The 15,310-nt window shown below is 36.1% G+C and overlaps 1 protein-coding gene across 1 annotated transcript; it reads left to right on the forward strand.

Moving 5' to 3' along the window:
* The first annotated feature begins 653 nt into the window (after nt 1-653).
* LOC103713636 (E3 ubiquitin-protein ligase SP1) lies at nt 654-15,097 on the forward strand. The gene is given in 13 exon segments (XM_039115897.1): nt 654-1,100; nt 1,199-1,256; nt 2,430-2,455; nt 3,167-3,266; nt 3,379-3,408; nt 3,410-3,475; nt 9,353-9,490; nt 9,566-9,631; nt 9,994-10,106; nt 10,220-10,330; nt 10,861-10,904; nt 10,997-11,105; nt 14,671-15,097. Coding segments are annotated over 13 exon segments (1,029 nt in total). The 5' UTR covers nt 654-1,035; the 3' UTR covers nt 14,774-15,097.
* Nucleotides 15,098-15,310: the final 213 nt, after the last annotated feature.

The raw sequence follows: 15,310 nt of genomic DNA on the forward strand, positions 1-15,310 counted from the left end.
AAAAGCAAGCAATATTGATTCTTTTATATATTATTACATCCACTACTTTTTTACTTTATTCAATCAATTTTCCAACACTGAAGCATATAGCCCTTTTTACTTCGATTGGATGCCAATCTACTACGACACTACTAGAAAACTTTTTAATTTTAGATAACCCTTGTCAATTTATCACCACAATCAAGTTACGCTGTAGCGACCGTTAAATAACAATCAATTTTTGCTTATATATTACTACAACAGGATTATATTGTAGCAGCTGGCTTACAAATAATGACATAAACAATGCCCGCCTATTTTTGACTAGGTTAACTTGCGATCCATTGCATATGGTAGACAGCTAATATTTATCATATATATCAATTTAGATTTTTTTATAGTTATTAATATATTTTTATAATTTGTAGCCAACTTGATGTTAAGATTTGAGATTGAACATAATGATATTACTGAATCAATTAATTTTAATTTTTCAAATATAGAGGATCATGCTTGCAATAATTTAAAAACTGAAAACTTCTTTCCAAGATGTAGAAGGGAAGATTTACCAGTAATAATATGAAAATGTAAAAGAAATCAGAGATCATGTTTTCGTACTAGGTGCACGTGGAAGACACTAGTAGACGTCTTTACGTAGGGGGTTGGCTGGGCAATTGGGTCGTCGCTCCTTCAGTCCTCACCGCCTAATATATACCTCCTGAAGCTTTCCCCTTCACAGATTCTTCGTTCTTTTTTTCGATCTCTTCCCTCCTCTTGGGTCTGGGATCCAATTCGCTTGCTCCCTCTCCCTTTTCGTTAAACTCAATTTATTTCTCGCCTCTTAACTTCAATTCTCTCCATTTCTCCTCCTAAATTCTCTTCCCCTTCGTTACCCTCGCGTCAATCTCGATTCCCAGCTCTCCTTTCGCAAGAGTTATTGGATTTTCGCTAGAGTTGTTGGATTTTCTCAACCTTGGCCCCCTAATGGGAATTGGCTTCTAGGGTTTTTTTTTTTCAATTTTTTTGGGGATCTTTTTGGGTTTGGAAGATGATTCCATGGGGGGATTGGGCTGCTGCGTGAGTGCAGCTGCTCTATATCTCCTGGGAAGGAGCAGCGGAAGGTTTGTTTGGATTTGCTGATTGGATTGACTGAGTTTGCTCCCGTCTTTCCTGAAATATATGCTCCTGATTGTTGATTGTTGATGAACTTTATGCGCAGGGATGCCGACGTTCTAAGGTCGGTCACCAGGGTAGGCCAATTGAAGGATCTCCGGTATGTGCGCCTGTCGCGCTTTGGTGGCTATTCTTTTTCTCTTCTGCTGCTTGTATTATTAATTATTCAATTAATAGATAAACTAGTTTTGTCGATGCTGGTGCTTGGATTTTGAGTGCTCTATTGATCCAGGTTTCTGTTTTTGGTTCCACAAAGAAAATGCATTTATTTTCTTTTCTTGTTTTAATTATTGTTATAGCTTGACAGTCTAACTAAATGGGATAAATTTTGGTGGTTATGTTCTGGTTATAATTTCAATCTGTATCAAGCACTAGTGAGAGCTATGGAATTGATTGTTTGTGAGGTATGTATGAAATTCAATGGATGTCTTAATCTAGTACTTCTCCTAAGTACTGGTGCAGATGCTTGTGTTGGATGTCACTATAGGGAGTGTGCATCTCTGAACTCAAAAGAAAAAAGAAGATTCCATGATGTGCTGTATATGTTTGAATATGAATTGGAATTAGCTTTATATTTTGAGTTCATATAAAAAGTCAAAGTAAACAAGCTCATGCTTTTATGGGTAAAGCAATAATCAAGAGACAGCGCACATACATCCATGAAATCATTGGTTATATGACAACCAACATAATTAGCTTATGATAGACACAATATTGGAGGCAAGTCTCTCAGCATCAGTTTTGCGTGGAAATGGATGTGAGAACCATATTTGAACATGTTGCTGGTTGTTTGATCCAACAAGAGGAGAAAAAGAGATACAGGACACAGGAAAAAATAATGTTAATGTAGTTTCATACATTAGTTTTTAATATTATATAATTAATATATAAAAATATATTTTTTGGCAAAGGTGCCTCAAATATATGTTTCTCATCTGAACATCAAAATTAGTTCAAAAGTCAAGAGTACAAAAATAAACACCATTCAAAGTTATCTGAAAAATGAAATAGTTAATTAAGCTCTAGAAGCAACAATAGGCCCCTTCCAGCATCACTCCGTATGGTGGATCAAATTCATTGTTCAGAGAACCCAACTCTGTCTCAATCTCTAGAAAGTTACATATAAAAAGTGTGATTAATATCTAAACGTTTGATGCATATCTGATTGACCGATATCTATCAGATAAGTATTCGAGTGGACGGATGCAACATTCTTGTTAGTGCAGCTGAAGATATAAATATTCTCGCACCTGTCCTTTATGTATACTGTCCCTGAGATGTGCAATGTGGATCATAAAATTCTGTTAAACAATTTAAGACTCCTCACATGGAATAAATGGGAAGGACCAACAAGATTTGAGATTACATGGGTGCGATCAATGGTGCCAACATCTGGTACCTCTGACAGGTAGAGATTCTGTGCAATGAATGTATTGTTCAACCTCCAGAACTGTAAATAGTGATAGCTACTTTTGTTTTTTGAGAGATAGCAAAATTCTCTTTGCAGCAAAAAAAAAAAATTGAAGTCTTTAAAAATCTAGTAGCATAGTCCTTGGAGATGATTCATCATTGCTGAGATTTCATCAGACCAAAATTGAAGCAAAGCTTTGTGAATCTGTAAATATCACTGGGCCTGTTAGCATTTCCTTGTGTTGCCTCGGTAAATTTTAACATCTTATATTATAGTCTAAGTGTTTTGGAATTCTCTTTAATGGGTTTGGAGAAACACACTTTCTGGTTGTTGTGGAATCTGAAACCATGTTTTGTTATGAGAACTTCTCACTATTCATGATTACAATTAGTGTGTCCTCTGTTCAACCTTGTTTTTTTTTTTTTTTTTTGCGGGGGGTGGGGGGGTGGGGTGGTGAATACTGTAAATTTGTAGCTTTTTACTTTGTAGAGGGTGCCTTTAGGTTGATACCGTTTGTTGAGAGCCAATTTAAAGGTTATGACATAAAGGGATCTTCCTTATGTTTTTCCTTTCAGCGTTTCTTTTGGATTACTGCATGCAAAGTCCTCCTTTTATTGTCACTGGTTTCTTGGACCAGTAGGGCTCAGAAACACCGATCAGCTGTGAACAAAGTGGTTTGAGAGCTGTAATACTTGAGGAAATGGTACAACTTGTTTCTCCATGAACCATTCTGCTGTGAAAATTTTATATATACCTAGTTGGCAAATTTTTTTATCCATTTGTGTGAACTTTCTGGTTGAAACCCTCAATTCAGGGCTGAACAGCACTTCTTGAAGCATAATGATGGCTGGTTCATGGATACAAGACTCTGCTTTGATGCTTTCCATGAGTAAAGAGGTTCCCTGGTACCTGGTAAGGAATGACCATGATTCTTCACTTCAGGGCTTTGATGGTTGATGTAATGTATCATTGATTGGACAAAAATGATTAGTGTTGCATTAAAAAGCTTATTATTGAAATAGTTTCTACTATAGAATTTTTATCATTTCTAACCTACAGCAAACAAAAGATCAAAATTTCCCTATGCATCTAATGCTGAGAGGTTTGTGAGGAATACTTTTACAGGAAAGTCATGGTACAGGGATTCTGAGAAAAGCATTTGTGATGGCTATTTTATAAGGTTTTGTGAAATCTGTTATTCCCTATACATTTTGTTTATGAGAAATTGATGCTTCCAGGAAAGCTATTCTAGTTATCATGTTTACATTAAGTTGTCTGTAGCTGTAGAAATAAGTTCCCCAGAATGATGAACAACTTGGGACGATAATCTATAGGTAACATAGAAAAATGAAAAATCAATTTCTGATTAAATGAAATGTTTTATGTGCTTGTTTCCTTGTGATTGTTCCTAAGTCAATGTAATTCCATCCTTATCAAAGTACACAACTTTACAAAATATCGGAAGAAGAGATAATTACCCTTACAAATTTAATGAATCTGAAATAAACCAGAAATATATTTGTTTAGTTGGATTAAAATTTTCAATATATATACTTTGTCTATGGTGACCTATGGATGTCTTACACCTATTATACTTTGATTTGGTTAATTATTTACCATTATTATAAAAACTACTGGTTTATATATTGACTAGTTACCAATGAAAATTCTTGTTCAAGTTTGATGAATAAAGGGCTTAAATTTGCCGGAACTTTTCTATAAGAAGAAAATTGTAAAGTTCTTCTTATGAAATTAATGATATCTGGAAAACTTAAAATGAGAAAGTTTTGATATAAACATTTATAAAATCATTAACTCTGACTGGAGGGTATATGGATGATGTTTTTATCACTATTACATCAGTCAGATCTTTTCTTTCTTAATGTGAAGCTTGATGCTTTTCAGAAAACGTTCAGTTAGGCTATAAATTTGGGTGTCCTTCTATTGCAATATGATGGGAGCATACCACAGATGAAATCTAATGCACATTTGGTTGTTGGTATTCTATATTTGGAATTATATGCCTTTAGATGCGCCACATGTAATCAGATGTATAAATAGGATATTAGGATGGCCAAATAAGGCTCATTCAATATATCATATTTGTCTTGGGTCTTTTGATATTCTTCTTGTGTAGAGTCAACTCATGTGTTGATTGTTAGAGTTTCCATGGCCTTTGCAGTTGAGTGGATATTCTCTCACTCAATGAATAAAGTTAATCCCATTTCATGCTTTCACCAAAATGAAAAGCAATATTGCTAGATATTTCAATGGTTTTGAAACTCCCTAGGTCCTTAATGTTTGGTCTCTTTTTCTTCTTGAAACTCCAAAAGGTAATTTAATATGAGAATTTGAAGGTCCAAAGGCAAAGTTGGTAAAATTGCTTGGAGTTGTCACTAGCAACTCAGGTTCAAATACCACCTTCACCTTATTTTAAGGAGGTGGAACTTTGCATCTGCCTGTCCCCAAGTTCAAAAGGGAAAAAGGAGGATTTCAAATTTCATCATGTTTTGGGTACACTTTTCAAATTATTAGGTTTATGTTGCATGTTTGGTTGATTTCCTTAGATCTAGGGGTGGCAATTTGGGTTATATAAGGGTTGGGTCAAAAAATTGCCAACCCCAACCTGACCTGTTATTAAACATGTCAAAATTTCATATCTGAAACCTGCCTATTTATTAAACAAGTAATCCAACCTAACCTGCATAATCTGTTTAATAAATAAGAAAAATCAAGTTAAACAGGTTAAGTGGGTTTTTAACAAATTAAATGGATTTAAATGGGTTAAATAAGTTAAGTAGGTCTGGTTAAATTGTACAGAAATAAGTTAAATAAGTTCTAAATAGGTTAAACAGGTCTTAAATATATTAAACAGGTTAAATGGGCAGGGTCATGACTCGACCTAATTACTAAACAAGTCAAAACGGGTTAAACAGGTCAAAGGTTTAAAATCTGAACATAACACATTTAATAAATAGGCCTAAGTGGGTTGACCTGTTTATGACACAGGCCTATTCAAACCTGAAACCTACTTAAAGCGGGTTATTGGCGGGTCGGGTTGATGGATTGGGTCAAAAATTGCCACCCCTACCTAGATCCCACAGGTCCCGTTAATTTTAAAAGGATGTTGTAACTCTTGATGCATATTAGTTTTTACCTGTTGCATTTTTGTGATCCTGCCATTTTTGATATTCTTACTCAGATTTATCTGAATTTACAATATATTTTTTTATTGTTCCTAATCATCCCTAAATGTACCCTGGCTATTTTAGACAATCTTTGTTTTTGTGTGCAAGGTTCACCTTCAAGACCCACCCGTTGGTGGTGAATATAATCCTCCTGCATATCAACACAACCATTAAGTTACCTAAATTATTTTAGGTGGTTATCTATTTTTGCTATGAGGCTTATGCTAGCCCCTTTGTTTTGGATATCATTTCACCTGGCTAGCCTATGGGTCATCTTTGTGAGCTCAAGCCTACAAACTCCTCTTAATTAGTTTGATTAGTCCTCATTGTGATCTTTGTTATTCTTTTCATGATTGCTAGTGGGACCTATTGTGCATCATGAAATTCGTTCAAGAAAAGCCAAATGTGTGGTAATTTATACTGATAATGAGAATAATACCAATTCTATTACTAATACGAATAATACTAGTAATAGTGATCAAGCAGAAGAGGTGGCTTTGATACGCTACTCGCAACAATCAGATTTTCGTAGAGATATAATAAAAGGATCCATACGTACTCAAAGACGTAAAACAATTACTTGGGAAATATTTCAAGCAAATGCACATTACCCACTACATCAGCAGTCCTGGCCATGTCATAAAAGGGCAGGCTCAAACACATTGAGTACACCCTATACATGTATTAATGTAATTAGGACTTCTTCTTCCTATGGTCCATCATCTTTGTATATTACCATCCATTTCATATATCTCTAGTACTTGCTTGAATTGCTTTAGAACTATTTTTGTTTGTCATGTCTACACATTTGACATTTGGATATAAATTCTTCATGGCTCAACTTCTTATCCATTGGTTGCATGTGCATCAACCTTGTGTCTTGGCCTTTGTTCCTCTTTGTTGAACATTGTGTCTGCTGATCCTTGGAATCGTCTACTTGTGGGTGTTATGGTATTGCTCTTAACTTTATCAGCTAGTCTCAAATGCTAGCAGGTGTTTCCACTACCTAACTTTCACCAGTCTAAGTAACCTACCTTGTTAGCATACTGTTCTATATTTCCAACATCACCACTTTCTAAGTCTTGGATGTTGTCTTGGTGAGGCTTCTTGAAGTAAACATTGATATAATCATGTATATTATATTGCCGGTAAAACCAATAATTGGTTCAACTTTTGGGGCTTCTCTTAGTGAAATTGTCTTAGCTCACCTGCAGAATTACCGTGCTACTAGATTTGCACTTTCATGGCCTCTAGTGATAAGTTAATTTCTGTGCACTTGATTGCTAATACATGGCCATGTATGATGCAGGAGCATGGCACATGAGCCATAAGGAGTCCTTGTGTGGATAGGAGTTTAATTTGAATTTGGGTCCTGAATTGAGTCTTAAATTGAGTTGTAAGTTTGTTAAATTTCTATTGAGTCCATGTAATTGGTTGCCAAGTGGATCTAATTGAGTCCTTGTAATTGAATGCCAAGTGGCACCATCATAGGGTCCATGCCATCGTTTGAAGGAGGGAGTTGAATTGGTCAAAGCTGAGATTGAACCTCCCCACGCCATGAAGACTTGCGACGTGGAGAAGAGATGAATCCTCGACTTGGTCAAGGCTTTTCCAAGTGTCTCCACGTGTGGAAGGATAAGGCTTGAAGGACTTTTGACTTGGTCAAAAGGAAGTTGATCCGCCATGTGGAATTCCCTTTGACTTGGTCTAATTCGCATGAAGACCTTCCAAAGCCCTCCACGTGTGAGATCATGGTGTGAAGGTTTGATAAGTCATGACTTTGGTCAAATCTTAGGTTGCTTAGGAGTTCTAATTTGTCTTTAATTTTAGAGTTTAGTCCTATCTTAAAGAGTCCAATGTAAGTCCATGCCTCATCTATTTAAGGAGGTGAACATGATGAATAAAGCAATGCAGAATGTTTTGGCTTGCAAATTGCTTGTGATCTAGAGGCAAGAGTCTTTTTCTTTTTTTTCTTTGGTGAGACTCCAAAGGCTCTTTTTCTTCCTTGGTAAGACGTCAGGAAAACCCCTTGGGTTTTGGGTATAGGTAAGACTCTTATATTCGGCTCATAGTTATCTCCATTATATTCAACTCGCAGCACTTTAATTGTTATTATTTCAATCCATCATTCATCATAAATTTCCGTAGGTTTCAGACCTCAAACGTAGGCCTTGAATCTTTCTTTACTACGTCCAATTAACACAAACCCAAGCCATCACATGAGGGAATTAGAATGAGAGATTTCTGCTGCACAACCTAGGCCGCACCACATCCCAATCCCTTCCCCTACGCCGTCAATGTATTGTCAAGTGTCATCGGAGCTGATCTTGCTAACTCCATGCCTTGGATATTTAACGTCCAATTCAATTAAGACCATTGATGTTGTCTTGTTTCTTTGCTCTGCTCTTTACTTCAACATATCTATAATTTTTTATTTGGTAGTTTGTTTTGATTGCGGCAAAACCATGGTTATTTATCCACCTTAGGTTCGAAAAACTGAGAGTTGGGTTTGGTAGTAGAATAACTACTAGCATATAAATATCATACGAGTTGTGCATATAATTCTATACATTGAGTCAGCTCATCATGTACCCCTAGTGTGTGTTAGTGCATGCATCTGTTTAAGTTGCATGTTAGGCTGTTCAAAGTGAGAATCTCAAAAGTTGATCATGATTTGTGAAAATTATATGTATGAAGGAGAGAAAAAAAAATGAAAATATTTGGAGCTCACTTAGTTTTGCATAGTGGGGTTCTATAATGATGTATCTTAAGATATTGTGATGAGATGATATGCGGTCTAAAAGTAATCACATCTGATAATTTTTGTTCATATATATTAGATTTGTAGATCGTGATCAATGGCATGTGCAGGTGCATACTGCCTCATAAGATAAAACAACCACATCAAACTTTCTGAATCAGCTGATCTTTTGTTAGCTATAGCCACAACCATTAGGCCTCATCCTAGGATTGGCATTACTAGTCGTGTTTCCCTGTCATCTTATAGAGATTCTTTTTCCTGTCATTCTATGGAGATTCATTCTTCCTTTTGAGTTCTAAACTTGCATTAATGCTTCTAGTTCCTCCAGATTTCAGACACTCTGATCCATATGATTAGTTGTCGTATCATTTAATGATATGTGCAACCAATTAGAAGATCCCTGTACAACCATTATTGTAAGCATGTTAAGTTGTGAACTGTTCACTTTTTCAACGTGACTCACATCATTATTTTGTGGTGATGCAATATTTGGAGATCAGTCATGCCAAATTCCACTTATATTTGAATCTTGAGTGTTTCTATAATGCCCTTATGGTTCTAATTGTTTGTTTTGACAAATGGATGATTCTCATTATTTTACTAGCAATAAGTATTTTTAATTCTCTGCAGGTAAAATTGAAATGCATAGCAGGTTTAGAATTTTATTTTTGTTAAAGGATCTATTATCATCTGTTCATATACTGGATTTGCCGACCCCAAATAGTTGGGAAAGGCTTTTATGGTTGTGTTGAGTGAATTTTGGATGTAGACAATGAAGCAGCCCTGTGCGGTTATCCTCTTAGTCTTCTTCTTGAATTCTGTTAATCTAACTGATACTAGGATGATGGGACTGGACATGTGTATATTGTTGGGGCTCGAGGTGCTACTGGCCTGGTGTTAACCATTGCTAGTGAAGTTTTTGAAGAGTCAGGGCGATCCCTAGTGCGGGGAACTCTAGACTATTTACAAGGTCTCAAGGTCTGTCTATTCATATTCACGAAAATGGAAAAGATTCAGTGTAATTCCTTATATAATAGCATTTATCATTTGCAGATGCTTGGAGTCAAGCGAACAGAAAGGGTTCTTCCAACTGGTACTTCTTTGACTGTGGTTGGTGAGGTAATTGCTATGATATTTATTTAGAACAAATATTGATTTCTGTTAAATGAGTTTCTCTTTCAAGGAACAATAATGATATTTAAGAAATAAATGAAAAGTGGCAAAATATACTGAATTTATGACAGTTACATAGAAGAAAAAAGTGTGTTCTACTCAGAAATACATTGATCATTGTCTTTATCTCCTAATATTTTACTTGGTCCTGTTTATTATCATATACTTATTTCAGTTTGAGCAAATGCGTATATTCGCATATTATTCATTAGCAAATCCATCTGAAACCCTGTCATATGTATTCTGAGTTCTGTTGGTTTTTGGATGTTTGCACTTTTTTCCTTTTCTGGTTCTCGTGTTCTGAACAGGCCATTAAAGATGATGTTGGAACACTTCGGATACAGCGACCTCATAAGGGACCGTTTTATGTGTCCCCAAAAAATATCGATGAACTCATTGCAAATCTCGGGAAATGGGCTAGGTATTTAATATTATAAATATTCGGCATAGGAAATGCTTTTTTATTAAAAGTAATATGTATATGTGTATTAGAATAATTACAGGGGAGCTAATAAAAGGGGCTATCTTCAACAGGTGGTACCAATTTGCTTCAATGGGATTTACATTCTTTGGTGTTTATCTGCTTGCCAAGCGTGCACTTGAGTATATTCTAGAGAGAAGGCGACGCTGGGAATTGCAAAAAAGGTAAATCTTAATTTGAGTCATTAGTTGTTTCTTTGAGAACTAAATAATTTAACAAACCATGTGAAAATGCATTGTCTCTGTTTGGTTGCTAAGAAAGTAAGAGAAAAGGAAGAAAGCTAGGAGGCAATCTTCATTTTCACTGTTTGGCCATGAAAACAAAATTTAAGGACAGAGAAATCTGAATAAAATAAGGGGCCAAAATTTTCTCTGGAAGGCCTAAAGCTTTCCTATATTTTAGTAAGTGATTTTGAGACTACGGAAGTACAGGATAACTTCCATCTATCCGAGTTACTTTATCCCTTTCTTTGCATTTTCTTTGAATCGACCAATAAAGAGAAATTCCTCAATTTATTTTTCTGTTTTTATTTCATGAAATTTTCTTCCTTACTTTTATTTTTCTGGAAACCAAATAGAGCATTAATTAAAATTAGCAGTAAAAAAATACTGATTTTGCATCTAGTGTTTACTTATTATGTTGATTTTGAATCATTATGTTTCTGAAAGTACACAATGTTTTTTGGTCTATACAGAGTTCTTGCTGCGGCAGCAAAACGACAAGCACGAGAAGCTGAAGGTAAATCTTCTCGTTGTAGTTTGTTGTATTTTTTAGGCAGTCATAAACTTGTTCCAGCAATCGTTTCCCTGATGATTGGAATTTCTCTGTAGAAGCAGATGAGGATTCTGAAGAAGTATCAGATAACATGAAGAAGGACCGATTGATGTTGGACATATGTGTAATATGCCTCGAGCAAGAATACAATGCCGTTTTTGTTCCGTAAGCATCTTACGAATCATTTTCATTAGTTATTCCATCCTGAAGTATTTAGAGGTTGTCTTTGATTGAATTTTTGCTCATTTAACAGCATGATGAAGAGAGAGTATTCTTTTTATAATTTTACTAGAGCAAGCTTCCTAGTTTTGAACATCATGTTTGGCGTCTACTTACTTATTTTTCTGTACTTTTGCTTTTTCCTTCTTTTTTTTTTTGGGTGGTTTTTTTTGGGGGGGGGGGGGGGGGGGGGCGCCGGGGGGGAGTTGATTAGAAGAGGTCGTTGGCCAGTAAGATGCTTTTTATAATTCTATTTGAAGTCAGGTTACATTATATCTTGATATCTACATACTTCTTTTGGCCTTGTTTACTTATTTCAATATGACATGAATATTTTACTCATTTTCTGTAGTTTGAGTTGCATATTTTTATATTTACTGTTCATTTTTGAACATGTCGGTGCTATAAAGTCCGCTTGGCAATTTTGAGATTTAAGTGTTTCTAATATTATAATTGTTTGATAAATTATATTAAATTAAATTTGCTTAAGCATTGTGCATGAATAATGAAAAGAAAAATGAATAGCCTACTTTATATGTACACAGCTTGATTGTAAGCTTCTTTTGCTTGGTTAGAGTGTTAGACCCCTTGTCAAAAGGAAAGCATGAAGGTATGCAGATGAGGATATTTGCCTTTTGTTTTTAATATTCATACCCATAGGAGATATATTTGGTTGGTTGATAATGATAAATGGCATGAGATGCTTGAATTGGATTTAATGGACTTTTGCAAGATGAGGTGTGGTGAAGCTAAGGATGTGGGTGCAAGGTTGGGGATGCTGCAAGTACGAATACTCAGCGAGTAATCAAACAAGGGAATGGACAAACCTTCTTTTTACCTTGATAGGTGTTAGGTATCCTAATCTGTGAATTACAATTGTAAGTGGGTAATCATAGAATGACATAATTTAAGTTTTTCAGTAGTTAATATCTAGCAGTGAACTATGCTACTGAAGATTGTCATCATTTGCAATCTGCCAAAGGCTTCAAAGCTCCCAGGAATCCACCAAGTTGCTGGAAGTGTCCTTGGATGGTTGTGAGGAACCTGCCCCACAGAAGAGAGCACAGGGAATAAATCTCACTTTCATTAGTTGTCAAAACTCAAGTTCAATGAGGTGTTTGTGGAGTACTTTGGTGTCTTACATCGGTAAGCCTCATCTGTGCTTCAAGTAGCCTACTCAAACTAAGCAAGCTACAATAGGAAGGTAAAATATGAACTGGAGTTCCCAAGGAATCAGACTGGTGCAAGGGTATGGGGCACTAGGTCTTGCGAAATAGACAGATCCAATATGTTGGTTTTAGCTTTCATTCCTTTATTCTTTGTGGCACTTGTTGGCTGATTTTTTGTCAGCATTCTGATGCTATGTGACTTGCATCAGATTGGTCTAAGTCTATCAATATGGTCTCAGACTCATTCCAATGCTAGCTGGCCTGCATCAAACACTGAGTATTATCCATGTGGCCTTTGGGTTGGTCTGGAGATGATGCAACTAGTCCTTGTATCTTAACGAAGTCTTGCTGCTTCTGCTGGAAAAGGGTGGGTTTGCACTTCAGTGAAGTGGGCATTTCAATGTCGGTAAATGGTTGATCAGGTACATTAGTTAGCAACACGGGCATACATTTTTGCATGAAGGCTTTTTTACTTGCATATATGTTTGTTCTTTGGTTTCTTTAGGGTGGCTTATAGCTTTAAAATTTCTCTCTGGAGCATGATTGGTTTAACTAAGGAAATCAAGTACTTTTCCATAGTTATGTGCCTTGTGGCTGCTCCTTTCATCACATTCTTTAAAACTGTCTCTTCCTCTCTATGTAACGTCTATTGGTAGAGAATATAGAGATGCTAGAACACATCTTATTTTACCAGAAGATGGTTCCTTTATCCTCTGTGTGTGTGTTTCCTTTAAGGTTGTGGCCAGGGCTCCCCTTCTTACCAGACTATTCTATTGCGATCCATTGATTATGACATGTCAATTTCTGATACTGTCTCTTTGTTTATTATCAAGATGGGAAGAGTTCACTAGAATTTTCTCTCTTTTTTTTCTTTGTATCTTTTTTCTGATACTGGCTCTTGCAAGTTTTAAATGGTTCTTGCATCTGGATTTCAAAGTTTCAACTCATATCTTCTCTAAACTGTTCCTTATCTGCATCATTTGTTACCTTAGAGTGCTTGACTTAACAAAGGAGCACTTCTGTTCTGTGGTCAGTTCTTTGGTGATGCACACCTCTGCAACTTAATATGGTAGCCCTTCTGTTCTTCGGCCCATCACCGCCCTTGAAAAAGGTGACTGGTGAAGCCATCTTAATTACATGAATCTGCTACCCAACTTTGCAATGCAAAGCCTATAGTTTCTTTTGACTTTTCTTGGGTGCAAATTTGCATATATTTTCTTTTAATTTTGAATTAATTATTTCTCAGTGATTTGGAGCCTTTTATTCATTACCAAAATGTGCAAAACCTAATTTATTCTGCCACTTCAACATTTCTCATTGGGTTAATATCAGTTTTTTGAGCAATTGAGGTAAGAAGTTTCATACCCTCATCTCCAGCTATCTGTGTTATCTCTTAGCCGTGGTTCTGAATATTCTGACTTGAGTATCAAAGCTGAGTAGATGTATCAGTTGATGCTTACTCTCTGTGAATTCATGACTCTTATTGTTTCATCAGAACTATTTACTTGGATCAAATCTACTTATGTTGATCTTGTTCTTGCAGACCGCCTTTGTAATATTACATTCCCTTATTTAAGACCCTGGTTGTTGTTTCCATGCAACTTGCTGCTTCTCAAGCTTCTTGTTCTCTCTTTAGTGTCTATTAGATTTCCTTGCTGGGGTCATTGTTAGGGTGCCTATTAGAGGTAATAGAGAATGCACGCTTCCACTTTTTATTCCCTCAATTATTTCTCCCATGCATAAGCTACCATTGTGGCTGGACAAGGCAGCTCCATTAGATGTAAGAATCTTTCCAGAAACTGTCGTACATCCATGTATACCACCTTATGCTTATAGTTTGAGGTAACCACGTGATATTTGATGGCTTCATATTTCATGCCTGTCATCCTGACATTCTTCCTCCGAATTTCACATACCTGGCCAGTCTCCTTTGCATATTTTGCAAGTTGGTCTGCTGCATCTTCATTATAGATAGTTGAATTACTTGATGTCTTGGTGGTAATCAGACCATCTAAATCCATCAGGAAACTAGTCCTGTAGCCCTTTGTTTGAACATGAACATGCATTAATTTTCTGTATTTTTGTTGGGTTTCACCCTTTCGGATTGATATTTCCCCTAGGTGATTGTCTGAGTTGGATCATAATTTTTGTGGTGAAATGGGCTTCTTTTAATAAAAAATAAAGCACAATGATGTGCCTTTCTCAATGTCACTTTGCTCGGTAACTAATTTCGTTAATGTTCCTGTTGTTTTGGTTAATCTTTTCTGGCTCTGTTCTTGTAGTAGGTCTCCAAAATCTCATGATTTGTCGGGCAACTGACGAGGACTCAAAAATCTTTGCAGATGTGGGCACATGTGCTGCTGTACGACATGTTCTTCACACTTGACCAACTGTCCGCTCTGCCGCAGAAGAATTGATCAAGTTGTAAAGACATTTCGCCATTGAAACTATTACAAGTTGGTGGTTTAGAGGTAGGGCTTGATGTTGTTGTACTTGTTTAAAACAGTGAGACTTCCAGCCCTTATCTTTGGGGGCTGCTTGAGATGTTAGCTTCTGTCACATACTGTCAACCACAGAATTCAGTTTGCTGGCTCATCAACCGACCACAATTCGCCTTCAGAAAAATTTTACACATTCTTAGGTGGCATGCTAGCCTTGAAAACTTCAGATTGGCTTATGAAATGTGAAACAACCAACAATGTTAAATTTGTAAATAATGAGATTTTTTGTTTTGTTAATTTCTGATTACTTCTTTCTTAGCCCTCTTAAGGTTGATTTTCTTATTTCGATTATTTAAATAGCCATCTCCCTGAACTAAAGTGCAGGAAGAATTTCCTCTTTTTTAAAATGGTAACAGCATGTGTTCTTGTTGCTCCTTTTGTGAATGTCTTGCAGAATTTCCAGTTGTAAAGCATCATGCCTGTCTTTATGAAGCTGGGTATTTTTTTTTTTCACTGCTTTAGTCGTTATCTTAGATTGATC

This window comes from Phoenix dactylifera, unplaced genomic scaffold (assembly GCF_009389715.1).
Source record: "Phoenix dactylifera cultivar Barhee BC4 unplaced genomic scaffold, palm_55x_up_171113_PBpolish2nd_filt_p 000026F, whole genome shotgun sequence".
NCBI lineage: Eukaryota > Viridiplantae > Streptophyta > Magnoliopsida > Arecales > Arecaceae > Phoenix > Phoenix dactylifera.